This window comes from Oncorhynchus mykiss, unplaced genomic scaffold (assembly GCF_013265735.2).
Source record: "Oncorhynchus mykiss isolate Arlee unplaced genomic scaffold, USDA_OmykA_1.1 un_scaffold_130, whole genome shotgun sequence".
Lineage (NCBI taxonomy): Eukaryota > Metazoa > Chordata > Actinopteri > Salmoniformes > Salmonidae > Oncorhynchus > Oncorhynchus mykiss.
In genome coordinates, this window is record NW_023493663.1 from 334,253 (window position 1) to 355,609 (window position 21,357).

At 46.8% G+C, this 21,357-nt stretch overlaps 1 protein-coding gene across 2 annotated transcripts in view; it reads left to right on the top strand.

The window, feature by feature from the left end:
* LOC110516851 (E3 ubiquitin-protein ligase SMURF1) overlaps positions 1 to 20,322 on the top strand; it is a 50,655-nt gene extending 30,333 nt beyond the window's left edge. Inside the window, exons 12-17 of one of the 2 annotated variants that reach the window (XM_036972260.1) lie at positions 4,032 to 4,146; positions 5,207 to 5,385; positions 6,157 to 6,415; positions 9,550 to 9,751; positions 11,289 to 11,373; positions 19,509 to 20,322. In XM_036972260.1, coding sequence (XP_036828155.1) covers positions 4,032 to 4,146; positions 5,207 to 5,385; positions 6,157 to 6,415; positions 9,550 to 9,751; positions 11,289 to 11,373; positions 19,509 to 19,608 — 940 coding nt within the window. In that variant the 3' untranslated portion in view covers positions 19,609 to 20,322. The remainder of the gene's footprint in view (positions 1 to 4,031; positions 4,147 to 5,206; positions 5,386 to 6,156; positions 6,416 to 9,549; positions 9,752 to 11,288; positions 11,374 to 19,508) is intronic. The other variant, XM_036972261.1, reaches the window with a different exon arrangement.
* Positions 20,323 to 21,357: the final 1,035 nt, after the last annotated feature.

Genomic DNA, 21,357 nt, shown 5'->3' on the forward strand with positions numbered 1-21,357 from the left:
TGTGATGACGTTGTTTTCTGGTCGTGGCGGGTGGCCATACCTGCTGTGTGCAGGGTGGGAAATTAAAACCACCACCCAGAAGGCATTGGGTCAGAATGTCTTCCACCAGCCACGTTGGCATTCGGGAACATTTTGTATCATTTTGATCCAAAGCCACATGTTTCCCTAAAGAATATAAAAGGTGAATCAGTGATTTGTATTTCCTGCAACTTTCTGAAGAAGTCACGGCATGGAAGTCCCTGTCTACCACGTTGTTTAGCTGGGCATGGGAATCCCTGTCTACCACGTTGTTTAGCCAGTTAGCTGGGCATGGGAATCCCTGTCTACCACGTTGTTTAGCTGGGCATGGGAATCCCTGTCTACCACGTTGTTTAGCTGGGCATGGGAATCCCTGTCTACCACATTGTTTAGCTGGGCATGGGAATCCCTGTCTACCACATTGTTTAGCTGGGCATGGGAATCCCTGTCTACCACGTTGTTTAGCCCGTTAGCTGGGCATGGGAATCCCTGTCTACCACGTTGTTTAGCTGGGCATGGGAATCCCTGTCTACCACGTTGTTTAGCTGGGCATGGGAATCCCTGTCTACCACGTTGTTTAGCCCGTTAGCTGGGCATGGGAATCCATGTCTACCACGTTGTTTAGCCAGTTAGCTGGGAATCCCTGTCTACCACATTGTTTAGCCAGTTAGCTGGGTATGGGAGTCCCTGTCTACCACGTTGTTTAGCCAGTTAGCTGGGCATGGGAGTCCCTGTCTACCACCTTGTTTAGCCAGTTAGCTGGTCATGGAAATCCCACGTTGTTTAGCTGGGCATGGGAGTTCCTGTCTACCACGTTGTTTAGCTGGGCATGGGAGTCCCTGTCTACCAATATGTTTAGCCAGTTAGCTGGGCATGGAAGTCCCTGTCTACCACGTTGTTTAGCTGGGCATGGGAATCCCTGTCTACCACGTTGTTTAGCCAGTTAGCTGGTCATGGGAGTCCCTGTCTACCACGTTGTTTAGCCAGTTAGCTGGGCATGGGAATTCCTGTCTACCACGTTGTTTAGCCAGTTAGCTGGTCATGGGAGGCCCTGTCTACCACGTTGTTTAGCCAGTGAGCTGGTCATGGGAGTCCCTGTCTACCACGTTGTTTAACCAGTTAGCTGGGCATGGCAATCCCTGTCTACCACGTTGTTTAGCCAGTTAGCTGGGCATGGGAGTCCCTGTCTACCACGTTGTTTAGCCAGTTAGCTGGGCATGGGATTCCCTGTCTACCACATTGTTTAACCAGTTAGCTGGGCATGGGAGTCCCTGTCTACCACGTTGTTTAGCCAGTTAGCTGGGCATGGCAATCCCTGTCTACCACGTTGTTTAGCTGGGCATGGGAGTCCCTGTCGACCACGTTGTTTAGCCAGTTAGCTGGGCATGGGAGTCCCTGTCTACCACGTTGTTTAGCTGGGCATGGGAATCCCTGTCTACCACGTTGTTTAGCTGGGCATGGGAATCCCTGTCTACCACGTTGTTTAGCTGGGCATGGGAATCCCTGTCGACCACGTTGTTTAGCCAGTTAGCTGGGCATGGGAATCCCTGTCTACCACGTTGTTTAGCTGGGCATGGGAATCCCTGTCTACCACGTTGTTTAGCTGGGAATGGGAATCCCCATCTACCACATTGTTTAGCCAGTTAGCTGGGCATGGGAATCCCTGTCGACCACGTTGTTTAGCCAGTTAGCTGGGCATGGCAATCCCTGTCTACCACGTTGTTTAGCTGGGCATGGGAATCCCTGTCTACCACGTTGTTTAGCCAGTTAGCTGGGCATGGGAATCCATGTCTACCACGTTGTTTAGCTGGGCATGGGAATTCCTGTCTACCACGTTGTTTAGCTGGGCATGGGAGTCCCTGTCTACCACATTGTTTAGCCAGTTAGCTGGGCATGGGAATCCATGTCTACCACGTTGTTTAGCTGTGCATGGGAATCCCCATCTACCACATTGTTTAGCCAGTTAGCTGGGGAATCCCCATCTACCACGTTGTTTAGCCAGTTAGCTGGGGAATCCCCGTCTACCACATTGTTTAGCTGGGCATGGGAATCCCTGTCTACCACGTTGTTTAGCTGGGCATGGGAATCCCTGTCTACCACGTTGTTTAGCCAGTTAGCTGGGCATGGGAATCCCTGTCTACCACGTTGTTTAGCCAGTTAGCTGGGCATGGGAGTTCCTGTCTACCACATTGTTTAGCTGGGCATGGGAGTCCCTGTCTACCACGTTGTTTAGCCAGTCTCTTGCTAGGTGCAGAAACACGGCTAGTCAAACACCAGTCTCTTGATTGGTGTAGAAACACCAGTCTCTTGATTGGTGTAGAAACACGGCTAGTCAAACACCAGTCTCTTGCTAGGTGCAGAAACACCACTAGTCAAACACCAGTCTCTTGCTTGGTGCAGAAACACAGCTAGTCAAACACCAGTCTCTTGCTAGGTGCAGAAACACGGCTAGTCAAACACCAGTCTCTTGCTAGGTGCAGAAACACGGCTAGTCAAACACCAGTCTCTTGCTAGGTGCAGAAACACCACTAGTCAAACACCAGTCTCTTGCTAGGTGCAAAACATGGCTAGTCAAACACCAGTCTCTTGATTGGTGCAGAAACACCAGTCTCTTGATTGGTGCAGAAACACCAGTATCTTGCTAGGTGCAGAAACACGGCTAGTCAAACACCAGTCTCTTGATTGGTGCAGAAACACCAGTCTCTTGATTGGTGCAGAAACACGGCTAGTCAAACACCAGTCTCTTGATTGGTGCAGAAACACCAGTCTCTTGCTAGGTTCAGAAACACCAGTATCTTGCTAGGTGTAGAAACACCAGTCTCTTGATTGGTGTAGAAACACGGCTAGTCAAACACCAGTCTCTTGATTGGTGTAGAAACACGGCTAGTCAAACACCAGTCTCTTGATTGGTGCAGAAACACGGCTAGTCAAACACCAGTCTCTTGATTGGTGTAGAAACACGGCTAGTCAAACACCAGTCTCTTGATTGGTGCAGAAACACCAGTCTCTTGCTAGGTGCAGAAACCCCAGTCTCTTGCTAGGTTCAGAAACACCAGTCTCTTGCTAGGTGCAGAAACACCAGTCTCTTGCTAGGTGCAGAAACACCAGTCTCTTGCTAGGTGCAGAAACACCAGTCTCTTGCTAGGTGCAGAAACACCAGTCTCTTGATTGGTGCAGAAACACAGCTAGTCAAACATGTTTATACAGGGAGTGACTGTACCTGCTGAGATAACATTGTAATAACGTTGTATTATGGTTATACAGGGAGTGACTGTACCTGCTGTGGTAACGTTGTAATAACGTTGTATTATGGTTATACAGGGAGTGACTGTACCTGCTCTGGTAACATTGTATTATGGTTATACAGGGAGTGACTGTACCTGCTGTGGTAGGTAACATTGTATTATGGTTATACAGGGAGTGACTGTACCTGCTCTGGTAACATTGTATTATGGTTATACAGGGAGTGGCTGTACCTGCTGTGGTAACATTGTAATAACATTGTATTATGGTTAAACAGGGAGTGGCTGTACCTGCTGTGGTAACATTGTATTATGGTTATACAGGGAGTGGCTGTACCTGCTGTGGTAACATTGTAATAACATTGTATTATGGTTATACAGGGAGTGGTTGTACCTGCTGTGATAACATTGTATTATGGTTATACAGGGAGTGGCTGTACCTGCTGTGGTAACATTGTATTATGGTTATACAGGGCGTGGCTGTACCTGCTGTGGTAACATTGTATTATGGTTATACAGGGAGTGGCTGTACCTGCTGTGGTAACATTGTGTTATGGTTATACAGGGAGTGACTGTACCTGCTGTGGTAACATTGTATTATGGTTATACAGGGAGTGGCTGTACCTGCTGTGGTAACGTTGTAATAATGTTGTATTATGGTTATACAGGGAGTGGCTGTACCTGCTGTGGTAACGTTGTATTATGGTTATACAGGGAGTGGCTGTACCTGCTGTGGTAACGTTGTAATAATGTTGTATTTTGGTTTTACAGGGAGTGGCTGTACCTGCTGTGCCATGAGATGTTGAACCCGTACTACGGCCTGTTCCAGTACTCAACAGACAACATTTACACTCTACAGATCAACCCTGACTCCTCTATAAACCCTGTGAGTACACCTTTTACAGATCAACCCTGTGAGTACACACACTACAGATCAACCCTGACTCCTCTATAAACCCTGTGAGTACACACACTACAGATCAACCCTGACTCCTGTATCAACCCTGTGAGTACACACACTACAGATCAACCCTGTGAGTACACACACTACAGATCAACCCTGTGAGTACACACATTACAGATCAACTCTGACTCCTCTATCAACCCTGTGAGTACACACACTACAGATCAACCCTGACTCTATCAACCCTGTGAGTACACACACGCACTACAGATCAACCCTGTGAGTAGACACACGCACTACAGATCAACCCTGTGAGTACACACACGCACGACAGATCAACCCTGTGAGTACACACACGCACTACAGATCAACCCTGTGAGTACACACACGCACTACAGATCAACCCTGTGAGTACACACACGCACTACAGATCAACCCTGTGAGTACACACACGCACTACAGATCAACCCTGTGAGTACACACACGCACTACAGATCAACCCTGTGAGTACACACACGCACTACAGATCAACCCTGTGAGTACACACACATTACAGATCAACCTTGTGAGTACACACACTACAGATCAACCCTGTGAGTACACACACACACATTACAGATCAACCATGTGAGTAGACACACACTACAGATCAACCCTGTGAGTACACACACATTACAGATCAACTCTGACTCCTCTATCAACCCCGTGAGTACACACACTACAGATCAACCCTGTGAGTACACACATTACAGATCAACTCTGACTCCTCTATCAACCCTGTGAGTACACACACTACAGATCAACCCTGACTCTATCAACCCTGTGAGTACACACACGCACTACAGATCAACCCTGTGAGTAGACACACGCACTACAGATCAACCCTGTGAGTACACACACGCACGACAGATCAACCCTGTGAGTACACACACGCACTACAGATCAACCCTGTGAGTACACACACATTACAGATCAACCATGTGAGTACACACACTACAGATCAACCCTGTGAGTACTGATGATGATGATGGTGTGTGTATAGGACCACCTGTCGTATTTCCACTTTGTGGGTCGTGTGATGGGCCTGGCAGTGTTCCATAGTCACTATATCAACGGAGGCTTCACCCTGCCCTTCTACAAGCAGCTGCTGGGGAAACCTATTATGCTACAAGACCTGGAGACCACTGATCCTGAACTTCACAAGAGTCTGGTCTGGATACTGTGAGTACCACACACTAGTAATTACACTAGCTTTACTGATCCTGAACTTCACAAGAGTCTGGTCTGGATACTGTGAGTACCACACACTAGTAATTACACTAGCTTTACTGACCCTGGACTAGACACGAGTCTGGTCTGGATACCGTGAGTACCACACACTAGTAATTACACTAGTTTTACTGATCCTGAACTACACGAGTCTGGATACCGTGAGTACCACACACTAGTAATTACACTAGTTTTACTGATCCTGAACTACACGAGTCTGGATACCGTGAGTACCACACACTAGTAATTACACTAGCTTTACTGATCCTGGACTAGACAAGAGTCTGGTCTGGATACCGTGAGTACCACACACTAGTAATTACACTAGTTTTACTGATCCTGAACTACACGAGTCTGGATACCGTGAGTACCACACACTAGTAATTACACTAGCTTTACTGATCCTGGACTAGACAAGAGTCTGGTCTGGATACTGTGAGTACCACACACTAGTAATTACACTAGCCTTACTGATCCTGGAGTAGACACGAGTCTGGATACTGTGAGTACCACACACTAGTAATTACACTAGCTTTACTGACCCTGGACTAGACACGAGTCTGGTCTGGATACTGTGAGTACCACACACTAGTATTACACTAGCTTCGTGCCAGCAGTGTCTCTTCGTTTCTGGGTATTACAATGTTATCTGTGTGTGTGTGTGTGTGTGTGTGTGTGTGTGTGTGTGTGTGTGTGTGTGTGTGTGTGTGTGTGTGTGTGTAGGGAGAATGACATCTCGTCGGTTCTAGATCATACGTTCTGCGTGGAACACAGTGCCTTCGGGAAGTTCCTTCAACATGAGCTGAAACCCAACGGTCAGAACCTTCCGGTAACCGAGGACAACAAGAAGGAGTACGTGAAGCTTTATGTCACCTGGAGGTTTATGAGGGGGATCGAGGCTCAGTTCTTAGCTCTGCAGAAAGGATTCAGCCAACTGATTCCTCAACACCTCCTCAAACCATTTGACCACAAGGAGCTGGAGGTACCTGTCTGTTGTACCTGTCTGTTGTACCTGTCTGTTGTACCTGTCTGTCTGTTATACCTGTCTGTCTGTTATACCTGTCTGTTATACCTGTCTGTCTGTTATACCTGTCTCTGTTATACCTGTCTGTATGTTATACCTGTCTGTCTGTTATACCTGTCTGTTATACCTGTCTGTTATACATGTCTGTTATACCTGTCTGTCTGTCTGTCTGTTATACCTGTCTGTTGTACCTGTCTGTTATACCTGTCTGTCTGTTATACCTGTCTGTCTTTTATACCTGTCTGTCTGTTATACCTGTCTGTTATACCTGTCTGTTTGTTATACCTGTCTGTTATACCTGTCTGTTTGTTATACCTGTCTGTTATACCTGTCTGTTTGTTATACCTGTCTGTTATACCTGTCTGTCTGTCTGTTATACCTGTCTGTTATACCTGTCTGTTATACCTGTCTGTCTGTTATACCTGTCTGGCTGTCTACCTTTGTTAACAAGAAATGTGTGGAGTGGTTGAAAAATACGTTTTAATGAATCCAACCTAAGTGTATGTAAACTTCTGACTTCAACTGTATACCTGTCTGTCTGTTTCTGCCTTTCTGGCTGGCTGGCTGGCTGTTGTACCTGTCTCTCACTCTAGTTGATAATCTGAGGCCTGTCTAACTCTCTCTCCCTGTCTCTTTCTCTCTAGTTGATAATCTGAGGCCTGTCTATCTCTCTCTCCCTGTCTCTCTCCCTCTAGTTGATAATCTGAGGCCTGTCTAACTCTCTCTCCCTGTCTCTCTCTCTAGTTGATAATCTGAGACCTGTCTCCCTGTCTCTCTCTAGTTGATAATCTGAGACCTGTCTCCCTGTCTCTCTCTAGTGTATAATCGGAGGCCTGTCTCTCTGTCTCTCTCTAGTGTATAATCGGAGGCCTGTCTCTCTAGTGTATAATCGGAGGCCTGTCTCTCTAGTGTATAATCGGAGGCCTGTCTCTCTAGTGTATAATCGGAGGCCTGTCTCCCTCTAGTGTATAATCGGAGGCCTGTCTCCCTGTCGCTCTCGAGTGTATAATCGGAGGCCTGTCTCCCTGTCTCTCTCTAGTGTATAATCGGAGGCCTGTCTCCCTGTATCTCTCTAGTGTATAATCGGAGGCATATCTCCCTGTCTCTATCTAGTGTATAATCGGAGGCCTGTCTCCCTGTCTCTCTAGTTGATAATCGAGGCCTGTCTCTCTCTAGTGTATAATCGGAGGCCTGTCTCCCTGTCTCTCTCTAGTTGATAATCGGAGGCCTGTCTCTCTCTAGTGTATAATCGGAGGCCTGTCTCTCTAGTGTATAATCGGAGGCCTGTCTCTCAAGTGTATAATCGGAGGCCTGTCTCTCTAGTGTATAATCGGAGGCCTGTCTCTCTAGTGTATAATCGGAGGCCTGTCTCTCTAGTGTATAATCGGAGGCCTGTCTCTCTAGTGTATAATCGGAGGCCTGTCTCTCTAGTGTATAATCGGAGGCCTGTCTCTCTAGTGTATAATCGGAGGCCTGTCTCTCTAGTGTATAATCGGAGGCCTGTCTCTCTAGTGTATAATCGGAGGCCTGTCTCTCTAGTGTATAATCGGAGGCCTGTCTCTCTAGTGTATAATCGGAGGCCTGTCTCTCTAGTGTATAATCGGAGGCCTGTCTCCCTCTAGTGTATAATCGGAGGCCTGTCTCCCTGTCGCTCTCGAGTGTATAATCGGAGGCCTGTCTCCCTGTCTCTCTCTAGTGTATAATCGGAGGCATATCTCCCTGTCTCTATCTAGTGTATAATCGGAGGCCTGTCTCCCTGTCTCTCTCTAGTTGATAATCGGAGGCCTGTCTCTCTCTAGTGTATAATCGGAGGCCTGTCTCCCTGTCTCTCTCTAGTGTATAATCGGAGGCATATCTCCCTGTCTCTATCTAGTGTATGTCTCTATCTAGTGTATAATCGGAGGCCTGTCTCCCTGTCTCTCTAGTGTATAATCGGAGGCCTGTCTCCCTCTAGTGTATAATCGGAGGCCTGTCTCCCTGTCGCTCTCGAGTGTATAATCGGAGGCCTGTCTCCCTGTCTCTCTCTAGTGTATAATCGGAGGCCTGTCTCCCTGTATCTCTCTAGTGTATAATCGGAGGCATATCTCCCTGTCTCTATCTAGTGTATAATCGGAGGCCTGTCTCCCTGTCTCTCTAGTTGATAATCGAGGCCTGTCTCTCTCTAGTGTATAATCGGAGGCCTGTCTCCCTGTCTCTCTCTAGTTGATAATCGGAGGCCTGTCTCTCTCTAGTGTATAATCGGAGGCCTGTCTCTCTAGTGTATAATCGGAGGCCTGTCTCTCAAGTGTATAATCGGAGGCCTGTCTCTCTAGTGTATAATCGGAGGCCTGTCTCTCTAGTGTATAATCGGAGGCCTGTCTCTCTAGTGTATAATCGGAGGCCTGTCTCTCTAGTGTATAATCGGAGGCCTGTCTCTCTAGTGTATAATCGGAGGCCTGTCTCTCTAGTGTATAATCGGAGGCCTGTCTCTCTAGTGTATAATCGGAGGCCTGTCTCTCTAGTGTATAATCGGAGGCCTGTCTCTCTAGTGTATAATCGGAGGCCTGTCTCCCTCTAGTGTATAATCGGAGGCCTGTCTCCCTCTAGTGTATAATCGGAGGCCTGTCTCCCTGTCTCTCTCTAATGTATAATCGGAGGCCTGTCTCCCTGTCTCTCTCTAGTGTATAATCGGAGGCATATCTCCCTGTCTCTATCTAGTGTATAATCGGAGGCCTGTCTCCCTGTCTCTCTCTAGTTGATAATCGGAGGCCTGTCTCTCTCTAGTGTATAATCGGAGGCCTGTCTCCCTGTCTCTCTCTAGTGTATAATCGGAGGCATATCTCCCTGTCTCTATCTAGTGTATGTCTCTATCTAGTGTATAATCGGAGGCCTGTCTCCCTGTCTCTCTAGTTGATAATCGAGGCCTGTCTCTCTCTAGTGTATAATCGGAGGCCTGTCTCCCTGTCTCTCTCTAGTTGATAATCGGAGGCCTGTCTCTCTAGTGTATAATCTGAGGCCTGTCTCCCTGTCTCTCTCTAGTTGATAATCGGAGGCCTGTCTCCCTGTCCCTCCCTCGTGTATAATCGGAGGCCTGTCTCCCTGTCTCTCCCTAGTTGATAATCGGAGGCCTGGGGAAGATAGACCTAGCAGATTGGAAGTCTAACACCCGTTTGAAGCACTGTGCTGTAGACAGTAATGTGGTTTGCTGGTTCTGGGAGGCTGTAGAGAGCTTCACTGAGGAGAGGAGAGGACGACTACTGCAGTTTGTTACCGGTTCTACCAGAGTTCCACTACAGGGATTCAAGGCACTACAGGGTGGGTCGCACGCACACCCCACATCACTATTAACAAAGAACAGCTATAACTAGAACAGTTGATGTTGGTGTTCTAGAACAGTGATAACTAGAACGTGTTGTACATCAGTGATGTTGGTATTCTAGAATAGTGATAACTAGAATGTGTTCTAGAACAGTGATAACTAGAATGTGTTCAAGAACAGTGATAACTAGAATGTGGTCTAGAACAGTGATAACTAGAATACATCAGTAATGTTTGTTCTAGAACACATTCTAGTTATCACTGTTCTAGAACAAACATTACTGATGTACAACACATTCTAGTTATCACTGTTCTAGACCACATGATAACTAGAATGTGTTGGTGTTCTAGAACAGTGATAACTAGAATGTGTTCTAGAACAGTGATGGTGGTGTTCTAGAACAGTGATAACTAGAATGGGTTGTACATCAGTAATGTTGGTGTTCTAGAACAGTGATAACTAGAATGTGTGTGTGTTCTAGAACAGTGATAACTAGAATATGTTCTAGAACAGTGATGGTGGTGTTCTAGAACAGTGATAACTAGAATGTGTTGTACATCAGTAATGTTGGTGTTCTAGAACAGTGATAACTAGAATGTGTTGTACATCAATAATGTTGGTGTTCTAGAACAGTGATAACTAGAATGTGTTGTACATCAGTAATGTTGGTGTTCTAGAACAGTGATAACTAGAATGTGTTGAACATCAGTAAGATTGGTGTTCTAGAACAGTGATAACTAGAATGTGTGTGTGTGTTCTAGAACAGTGATAACTAGAATGTGTTGTACATCAGTAATGTTGGTGTTCTAGAACAGTGATAACTAGAATGTGTTGTATATCAGTAATGTTGGTGTTCTAGAACAGTGATAACTAGAATGTGTGTGTGTGTGTTCTAGAACAGTGATAACTAGAATGTGTTGTACATCAGTAATGTTGGTGTTCTAGAACAGTGATAACTAGAATGTGTGTGTGTTCTAGAACAGTGATAACTAGAATGTGTTGTGCATCAGTAATGTTGGTGTTCTAGAACAGTGATAACTAGAATGTGTTGTACATCAGTAATGTTGGTGTTCTAGAACAGTGATAACTAGAATGTGTTCTAGAACAGTGATGGTGGTGTTCTAGAACAGTGATAACTAGAATGTGTTGTATATCAGTAATGTTGGTGTTCTAGAACAGTGATAACTAGAATGTGTGTGTGTTCTAGAACAGTGATAACTAGAATGTGTTGTACATCAGTAATGTTGGTGTTCTAGAACAGTGATAACTAGAATGTGTTGTACATCAGTAATGTTGGAGTTTTAGAACAGTGATAACTAGAATGTGTTGCATCAGTAATGTTGGTGTTCTAGAACAGTGATAACTAGAATGTGTTCTAGAACAGTGATAACTAGAATGTGTTGTGCATCAGTAATGTTTGTTCTAGAACAGTGATAAGTAGAATGTGTTCTAGAACAGTGATAACTAGAATGTGTTGTACATCAGTAATGTTGGTGTTCTAGAACAGTGATAACTAGAATGTGTGTGTGTAAGGTTCTACAGGTTCAGCAGGCCCAAGGCTGTTCACCATCCATCTGATAGAGGCCAACACAGACAACCTACCCAAGGCACACACATGGTAAGAACACACACACTTTCAAAGAACCATGCCTTTAACACCGGGGTGTCAAACACACTGCCCACGGCTTCTCCTCTTCCTCTTTGCTGAAACTATCTCACCAGAGAAAGAGTATGACATGCAATACTCTTTATGCCCAGACAGCATCAGATACATGGTCTCCACATACTGAGACAGCATCAGATACATGGTCTACACATACTGAGACAGCATCAGATACATGGTCTAACCCCTAACCCCTAACCCCTAACCCTAACCCCTAACCCCAACCCCTAACCCTCGCATGCTTAGGTAGAGCAGACCAGGCCCCCTAACGTCCACCCATAACGCCAACCCTGGTCTCTTTACTCTTCCCAGCTTGCTAACAGCCATCCACACTCTGACATATGGATATACACTATCTTCATAAAGTATTGACACCCCCCTGCTTTAACATGTAACTCTGACAGTATCTTCAGAAAGTATTGACACCCCCCTGCTTTAACATGTAACTCTGACAGTATCTTCAGAAAGTATTGACACCCCCCTGCTTTAACACGTAACTCTGACAGTATCTTCAGAAAGTATTGACACCCCCCCTGCTTTAACATGTAACTCTGACAGTATCTTCAGAAAGTATTGACACCCCCCCCTGCTTTAACATGTAACTCTGACAGTATCTTCAGAAAGTATTGACACCCCCCTGCTTTAACATGTAACTCTGACAGTATCTTCAGAAAGTATTGACACCCCCCTGCTTTAACATGTAACTCTGACAGTATCTTCAGAAAGTATTGACACCCCCCTGCATTAACATGTAACTGACAGTATCTTCAGAAAGTATTGACACCCCCCTGCTTTAACATGTAACTCTGACAGTATCTTCAGAAAGTATTGACACCCCCCCTGCTTTAACATGTAACTCTGACAGTATCTTCAGAAAGTATTGACACCCCCCTGCTTTAACATGTAACTCTGACAGTATCTTCAGAAAGTATTGACACCCCCCTGCTTTAACATGTAACTCTGACAGTATCTTCAGAAAGTATTGACACCCCCCCTGCTTTAACATGTAACTCTGACAGTATCTTCAGAAAGTATTGACACCCCCCTGCTTTAACACGTAACTCTGACAGTATCTTCAGAAAGTATTGACACCCCCCTGCTTTAACATGTAACTCTGACAGTATCTTCAGAAAGTATTGACACCCCCCTGCATTAACATGTAACTGACAGTATCTTCAGAAAGTATTGACACCCCCCTGCTTTAACATGTAACTCTGACAGTATCTTCAGAAAGTATTGACACCCCCCTGCTTTAACATGTAACTCTGACAGTATCTTCAGAAAGTATTGACACCCCCCTGCTTTAACATGTAACTCTGACAGTATCTTCAGAAAGTATTGACACCCCCCTGCTTTAACATGTAACTCTGACAGTATCTTCAGAAAGTATTGACACCCCTTGACTTATTCCACATTTTGTTGTGTTGCAGCCTGAATTCAAAATGGATTAAAATATACGTTATCATCACCCATCTACACGCAGTACCCCTTTCAAATGTATTGAACATAAAATACAGCAATATCTCATTTACAGAAGTATTCACACCCCTGAGTTAGAATCTAAGATGTTAGAATCATCTTTGGCAGCGATTACAGCTGTGAGTCTTTCTGGCTAAGCTTTCTGGGTAAGCATTCTGGGTAAGCTTTCTGGGTAAGTCTCTAAGAGCTTTACACACCTGGATTGTACAATATTTGCACATGTATTATTTTTTAAACTCCCAAGTTCTGTCAAGTTGGTTGTTGATCATTGCTAGACAGCCATTTTCAAATGTTGCAATAGATTTTCATGCCGATGTAAGTCCAAACTGTAACTCGGCCACTCAGGAACATTCAATGTCGTCTTGGTAAACAACTCCAGTGTATATTTGGCCTTGAGTTGTAGGTTATTGTCCTGCTGAAAGGTGAATTTGTCTCCCAGTATCTGTTGGGAAGCAGACTGAACCAGGTTTTCCTCTGGGATTTTGTCTGTGCTTCAGTTTATTTTTATCCTTAAAAAACTCCCTAGTCCTTGCCGATGACAAGCATACCCATTACATGATGCAGCCACCACCATGCTTGAAATTATGAAGAGTGGTACTCAGTGATGTGTTGGATTTGCCCCAAAAATAACACTTTGTATTCAGGACATAAAGTTAATTTCTTTGCCACATTTTTGAAGTTTTAATTTAGTGCCTTAACCTGTTAGCGGAACCCCTAGCCATAATTAACCTGTTAGTGGCGCTAGCGGAACCCCTAGCCATAAGAACTTCATGTTGTGGAATATGTTGTTCTGTACAGGCTTCCTTTTCACGCTGTCATTTGGGTTAGTATTGTGGACTAACTACAATGTTGTTGATCCATCCTACCCCCTCTGTTATACTGCTGCTACTTTCTGTTTATCATCAATACATAGTCACTTTAACTCTACCTAGATGTACATATTACCTCAATTAGCCTGCACATTGACTCTGTACCGTAATACCCTGTATATAGTCTCCACATTGACTCTGTACCGGTACCCCCTGTATATAGCCTGCACATTGACTCTGTACCGGTACCCCCTGTATATAGCCTCCACATTGACTCTGTACCGTAATACCCTGTATATAGTCTCCACATTGACTCTGTACCGGTACCCCCTGTATATAGCCTCCACATGGACTCTGTACTGGTACCCCCTGTATATAGCCTCCACATTGACTCTGTACCGGTACCCCCTGTATATAGTCTCCACATTGACTCTGTACCCCCTGTATATAGCCTCCACATTGACTCTGTACCCCCTGTATATAGCCTCCACATTGACTCTGTACTGGTACCCCCTGTATATAGCCTCCACATGGACTCTGTACCCACTGTATATAGCCTGCACATTGACTCTGTACCGGTACCCCCTGTATATAGCCTCCACATTGACTCTGTACCGGTATCCCCTGTATATAGCCTGCACATTGACTCTGTACCGGTACCCCCTGTATATAGCCTCCACATTGACTCTGTACCGGTACCCCCTGTATATAGTCTCCACATTGACTCTGTACCGGTACCCCCTGTATATAGCCTCCACATTGACTCTGTACCGGTATCCCCTGTATATAGCCTGCACATTGACTCTGTACCGGTACCCCCTGTATATAGCCTCCACATTGACTCTGTACCGGTACCCCCTGTATATAGCCTCCACATTGACTCTGTACCGGTACCCCCTGTATATAGTCTCCACATTGACTCTGTACCGGTACCCCCTGTATATAGTCTCCACATTGACTCTGTACCGGTACCCCCTGTATATAGCCTCCACATTGACTCTGTACCGGTACCCCCTGTATATAGCCTCCACATTGACTCTGTACCGGTACCCCCTGTATATAGTCTCCACATTGACTCTGTACCGGTACCCCCTGTATATAGCCTCCACATTGACTCTGTACCGGTACCCCCTGTATAAACCTACTGTTATTTTCACTGTTATTTTACAGTTTTTTATTTCTTTACTTATCTATTGTTTACATTTCACTGTAAACACCTGTTGTATTCGGGTCACGTGACAAATACACTTTGATTTGATCCTCAGTTCCCTCGTCTCACAGCCAATTAAACTCTGTAACTGTTTTAAAATCACCATTGGCTTCATAATGAAATCCCTGAGCGGTTTCCATCCTCTCTGGCAACTGAGTTAGGAGCATTATCATTACAGTGACTGGGTGTATTGATACACCATCCGAAGTGTAATTAATAACTTCACCATGATCAAAGGTTTGATTCTCTGTTTGAAATTCACTGCTCAACCGGAGGGACCTTACAGATAATTGTATGTGTGGGGTACAGAGATGAGGTAGTCATTGTATGTGTGGGGTACAGAGATGAGGTATACATTGTATGTGTGGGGCACAGAGATGAGGTAGTCATTGTATGTGTGGGGTACAGAGATGAGGTAGACATTGTATGTGTGGGGTACAGAGATGAGGTAGACATTGTATGTGTGGGGTACAGAGATGAGGTAGACATTGTAGGTGTGGGGTACAGAGATGAGGTAGACATTGTATGTGTGGGGTACAGAGATGAGGTAGTCATTGTATGTGTGGGGTACAGAGATGAGGTAGTCATTGTAAAACACTATATATACATTATTTTTGCACACAGTCCATGGGACTCCGCTAGCGCCACTAACAGGTATAACCTGACCATGGGACTCCGCTAGCTCCACTAACAGGTATAACCTGACTATGGGACTCCGCTAGCGCCACTAACAGGTATAACCTGACTATGGGACTCCGCTAGCTCCACTAACAGGTATAACCTGAGTGAGTCCATGGGACTCCGCTAGCACCACTAACAGGTATAACCTGAGTGAGTCCATGGGACTCCGCTAGCGCCACTAACAGGTATAACCTGAGTGAGTCCATGGGACTCCGCTAGCGCCACTAACAGGTATAACCTGACCATGGGACTCCGCTAGCGCCACTAACAGGTATAACCTGACCATGGGACTCCGCTAGCGCCACTAACAGGTATTACCTGACTATGGGACTCCGCTAGCTCCACTAACAGGTATAACCTGACTATGGGACTCCGCTAGCGCCACTAACAGGTATAATCTGACTATGGGACTCCGCTAGCGCCACTAACAGGTATAACCTGAGTGAGTCCATGGGACTCCGCTAGCACCACTAACAGGTATAACCTGAGTGAGTCCATGGGACTCCGCTAGCGCCACTAACAGGTATAACCTGAGTGAGTCCATGGGACTCCGCTAGCGCCACTAACAGGTATAACCTGACCATGGGACTCCGCTAGCGCCACTAACAGGTATAACCTGACCATGGGACTCCGCTAGCGCCACTAACAGGTATTACCTGACTATGGGACTCCGCTAGCTCCACTAACAGGTATAACCTGACTATGGGACTCCGCTAGCGCCACTAACAGGTATAACCTGACTATGGGACTCCGCTAGCGCCACTAACAGGTATAACCTGAGTGAGTCCATGGGACTCCGCTAGCACCACTAACAGGTATAACCTGAGTGAGTCCATGGGACTCCGCTAGCGCCACTAACAGGTATAACCTGAGTGAGTCCATGGGACTCCGCTAGCTCCACTAACAGGTATAACCTGACTATGGGACTCCGCTAGCGCCACTAACAGGTATAACCTGAGTGAGTCCATGGGACTCCGCTAGCGCCACTAACAGGTATAACCTGAGTGAGTCCATGGGACTCCGCTAGCGCCACTAACAGGTATAACCTGACTATGGGACTCCGCTAGCGCCACTAACAGGTATAACCTGACTATGGGACTCCGCTAGCGCCACTAACAGGTTTAACCTGAGTGAGTCCATGGGACTCCGCTAGCGCCACTAACAGGTATAACCTGTCCATGGGACTCCGCTAGCGCCACTAACAGGTATAACCTGAGTGAGTCCATGGGACTCCGCTAGCGCCACTAACAGGTATAACCTGAGTGAGTCCATGTGACTCCACTAGCGCCACTAACAGGTATAACCTGACTATGGGACTCCGCTAGCGCCACTAACAGGTATAACCTGACCATGGGACTCCGCTAGCGCCACTAACAGGTATAACCTGACTATGGGACTCCGCTAGCGCCACTAACAGGTATAACCTGACTATGGGACTCCGCTAGCGCCACTAACAGGTATAACCTGACTATGGGACTCCGCTAGCGCCACTAACAGGTATAACCTGACTATGGGACTCCGCTAGCGCCACTAACAGGTATTTATTTTATTTTATTTTATTTTTTATTTTACCTTTATTTAACCAGGCAAGTCAGTTAAGAACAAATTCTTATTTTCAATGACGGCCTGGGAACAGTGGGTTAACTGCCTGTTCAGGGGCAGAACGACAGATTTGTACCTTGTCAGCTCAGGGGTTTGAACTCGCAACCTTCTGGTTACTAGTCCAACGCTCTAACCACTAGGCTACCCTGACTATGGGACACCGCTAGCGCCACTAACAGGTATAACCTGAGTGAGTCCATGGGACTCCGCTAGCTCCACTAACAGGTATAACCTGACTATGGGACTCCGCTAGCACCACTAACAGGTATAACCTGACAATGGGACTCCACTAGCGCCACTAACAGGTATAACCTGATTATGGGACTCCGCTAGCTCCACTAACAGGTATAACCTGACTATGGGACTCCGCTAGCTCCACTAACAGGTATAACCTGACTATGGGACTCCGCTAGCTCCACTAACAGGTATAACCTGACCATGGGACTCCGCTAGCGCCACTAACAGGTATAACCTGACTATGGGACTCCGCTAGCTCCACTAACAGGTATAACCTGAGTGAGTCCATGGGACTCCGCTAGCGCCACTAACAGGTATAACCTGACTATGGGACTCCGCTAGCTCCACTAACAGGTATAACCTGACCATGGGACTCCGCTAGCGCCACTAACAGGTATAACCTGACTATGGGACTCCGCTAGCCACTAACAGGTATAACCTGACCATGGGACTCCGCTAGCGCCACTAACAGGTATAACCTGACTATGGGACTCCGCTAGCCACTAACAGGTATAACCTGACCATGGGACTCCGCTAGCTCCACTAACAGGTATAACGTGACTATGGGACTCCGCTATCTCCACTAACAGGTATAACCTGACCATGGGACTCCGCTAGCTCCACTAACAGGTATAACCTGACCATGTGACTCCGCTATCTCCACTAACAGGTATAACCTGACTATGGGACTCCGCTAGCGCCACTAACAGGTATAACCTGACTATGGGACTCCGCTAGCCACTAACAGGTATAACCTGACCATGGGACTCCGCTAGCGCCACTAACAGGTATAACCAGAGTGAGTCCATGGGACTCCGCTAGCGCCACTAACAGGTATAACCTGACTATGGGACTCCGCTAGCGCCACTAACAGGTATAACCTGACTATGGGACTCCGCTAGCGCCACTAACAGGTATAACCTGACTATGGGACTCCGCTAGCTCCACTAACAGGTATAACCTGACTATGGGACTCCGCTAGCGCCACTAACAGGTATAACCTGACTATGGGACTCTGCTAGCGCCACTAACAGGTATAACCTGACCATGGGACTCCGCTAGCGCCACTAACAGGTATAACCTGACTATGGGACTCCGCTAGCACCACTAACAGGTATAACCTGACTATGGGACTCCGCTAGCGCCACTAACAGGTATAACCTGACTATGGGACTCCGCTAGCGCCACTAACAGGTATAACCTGACCATGGGACTCCGCTAGCGCCACTAACAGGTATAACCTGACTATGGGACTCCGCTAGCGCCACTAACAGGTATAACCTGACTATGGGACTCCGCTAGCGCCACTAACAGGTATAACCTGACTATGGGACTCCGCTAGCGCCACTAACAGGTATAACCTGACCATGGGACTCCGCTAGCGCCACTAACAGGTATAACCTGACTATGGGACTCCGCTAGCGCCACTAACAGGTATAACCTGAGTGAGTCCATGGGACTCCGCTAGCTCCACTAACAGGTATAACCTGACTATGGGACTCCGCTAGCGCCACTAACAGGTATAACCTGACTATGGGACTCCGCTATCTCCACTAACAGGTATAACCTGACTATGGGACTCCGCTAGCGCCACTAACAGGTATAACCTGACTATGGGACTCCGCTAGCGCCACTAACAGGTATAACCTGACTATGGGACTCCGCTATCTCCACTAACAGGTATAACCTGACTATGGGACTCCGCTAGCGCCACTAACAGGTATAACCTGACTATGGGACTAATGTGTTAAGTAGATTTTCACTCCTGAACGTATTTAGACTGAAAAGGGGTAGTTATTGACTCAAGACATCTCAGCTTTTCATTTTTTATTGATTTGTACACATTTCTAAAAACATAATTCCACTTTTGACATTATGGGGTATTTGTGTGTCACTGGCCTAAACAACATCTAAAATGGATCCATTTTAAATTCAGGCTGTAACAGAAAATGTGGAAAAAGTCGAGGGGTGTGAATACATTCTGAAGGCACTGAACATCACTGTCTGGATATTAATCTCTCTCTCCCTCCCTCCCCCTCTCCCGATCTCACTCTCTCCTTCTCCTCCTTTAGTTTTAACAGAATAGATATCCCTCCCTACGAGTCGTACGAGAAACTTTATGAGAAACTGCTGACGGCCGTGGAGGAAACTTGCGGCTTCGCTGTGGAGTGAAACACACACACACACACGTCACCCTGCAATAACCCCCCGCCCCTACAGAACTACTATTGACCAATCACAGGACAATACCACCTAGCCTCTCCCATCCCGACCAGACTGATCTCCAGGGGAACTGTCATCATGGGTCACGGCCGGGTTTGTTACCATGGGTGCATGATCCGGGGATATCATCGGTTCTTGTATTTTAGAGGTTTTTCAGATTTTGAAGAAACATTTTTATCCTTCAGTTTTATCGAGCTATGATGTCACTCTTCAGAACAACCAATGACTTTGATTCTGTCTCCAATCACACGCAGTCTCTGTACAGAATAAGCCAATCAGAGACCATCTGAGCTGAAATCCTCCAATCAGAAAGCAGATTGATTAATGTTCATGCTTCATGTTTAACCACTGTTGTGTGTGTGTGTGTGTGTGTGTGTGTGTGTGTGTGTGTGTGTGTGTGTGTGTGTGTGCATAGCACCTGGTCCTCTGTATAATGGTATTAAGCCTGTATGTCTCTCTGATTATTATTTTATTTATTTACTGTGATGATGATGATACTGACCTGCTGCTACTCTACAGAGACGGACCCCCTAACCCCTCCTCTCATCCCTCCTTCTTTTGTCTTCCTCTCTCCTCATCCCCCTCCTCTCATCTCTCCACTTCTCCTCCCTCTCCTCTCATCTTTCCTTCTCTCCTCTCATCCCTCCTCTCATCCCTCTCTCCTCTCATCCCTCCTTCTCTCCTCTCCTCCCTCTCTCCTCCTCCTTCTCTCCTCTCCTCCCTCTCTCTCCTCTCATCCCTCCTTCTCTCCTCTCCTCCCTCTCTCTCCTCTCATCCCTCCTTCTCTCCTCTCCTCCCTCCTTCTCTCCTCTCCTCCCTCTCTCCTCCTCCTTCTCTCCTCTCCTCCCTCTCTCCTCCTCCTTCTCTCTCCTCCTCCTTCTCTCCTCTCCTCACATCCCTCATTCTGTCCTCTCATCCCTCCTTCTCTCCTCTCATCCCTCCTTCTCTCCTCACATCCCTCATTCTGTCCTCTCCTCCCTCCCTCTCATCCCTCTCTCCTCTCATCCCTCCTTCTCTCCTTTCCTCCCTCTCTCCTCCTCCTTCTCTCTCCTCCTCCTTCTCTCTCCTCCTCCTTCTCTCCTCCTCCTTCTCTCCTCTCCTCACATCCCTCATTCTGTCCTCTCATCCCTCCTTCTCTCCTCTCATCCCTCATTCTGTCCTCTCCTCCCTCTCTCCTCTCATCCCTCTCTGCCTCTCCTCCACTCACAGCCATTAACCCTCTCTCATCCCTCCCTCCCTCCCTCTCTCCTCCTCTCATCCCTCTCTCCTCTCATCCCTCCTCCACTCCTCTTCAGACCCCTTATTAACCCTAGGTTAACCCTCTCTCCTTCTCTCCTCTCATCCTCCCTCATCCTTGTTAGGGTTCATCTGGATCTGAAAAACAGACTGGCTGTGAGCTCCACAATAATCTAACCTGCCTCACTCCCCAGCCTGTCTCATCCCCACACCTGTCTGAAATATGCAATAAACCCCCAAACTTCACCGCTCTCTCCATCTCTGTGTCCCTCCCCTACCTCCATCCCCCTCTCTCTCCATCTCTGTGTCCCTCCCCTACCTCCATCCCTCTCTCTCTCCATCTCTGTGTCCCTCCCCTACCTCCATCCCCCTCTCTCGCCATCTCTGTGTCCCTCCCCTACCTCCATCCCTCTCTCTCCATCTCTGTGTCCCTCCCCTACCTCCATCCCTCTCTCTCCACAT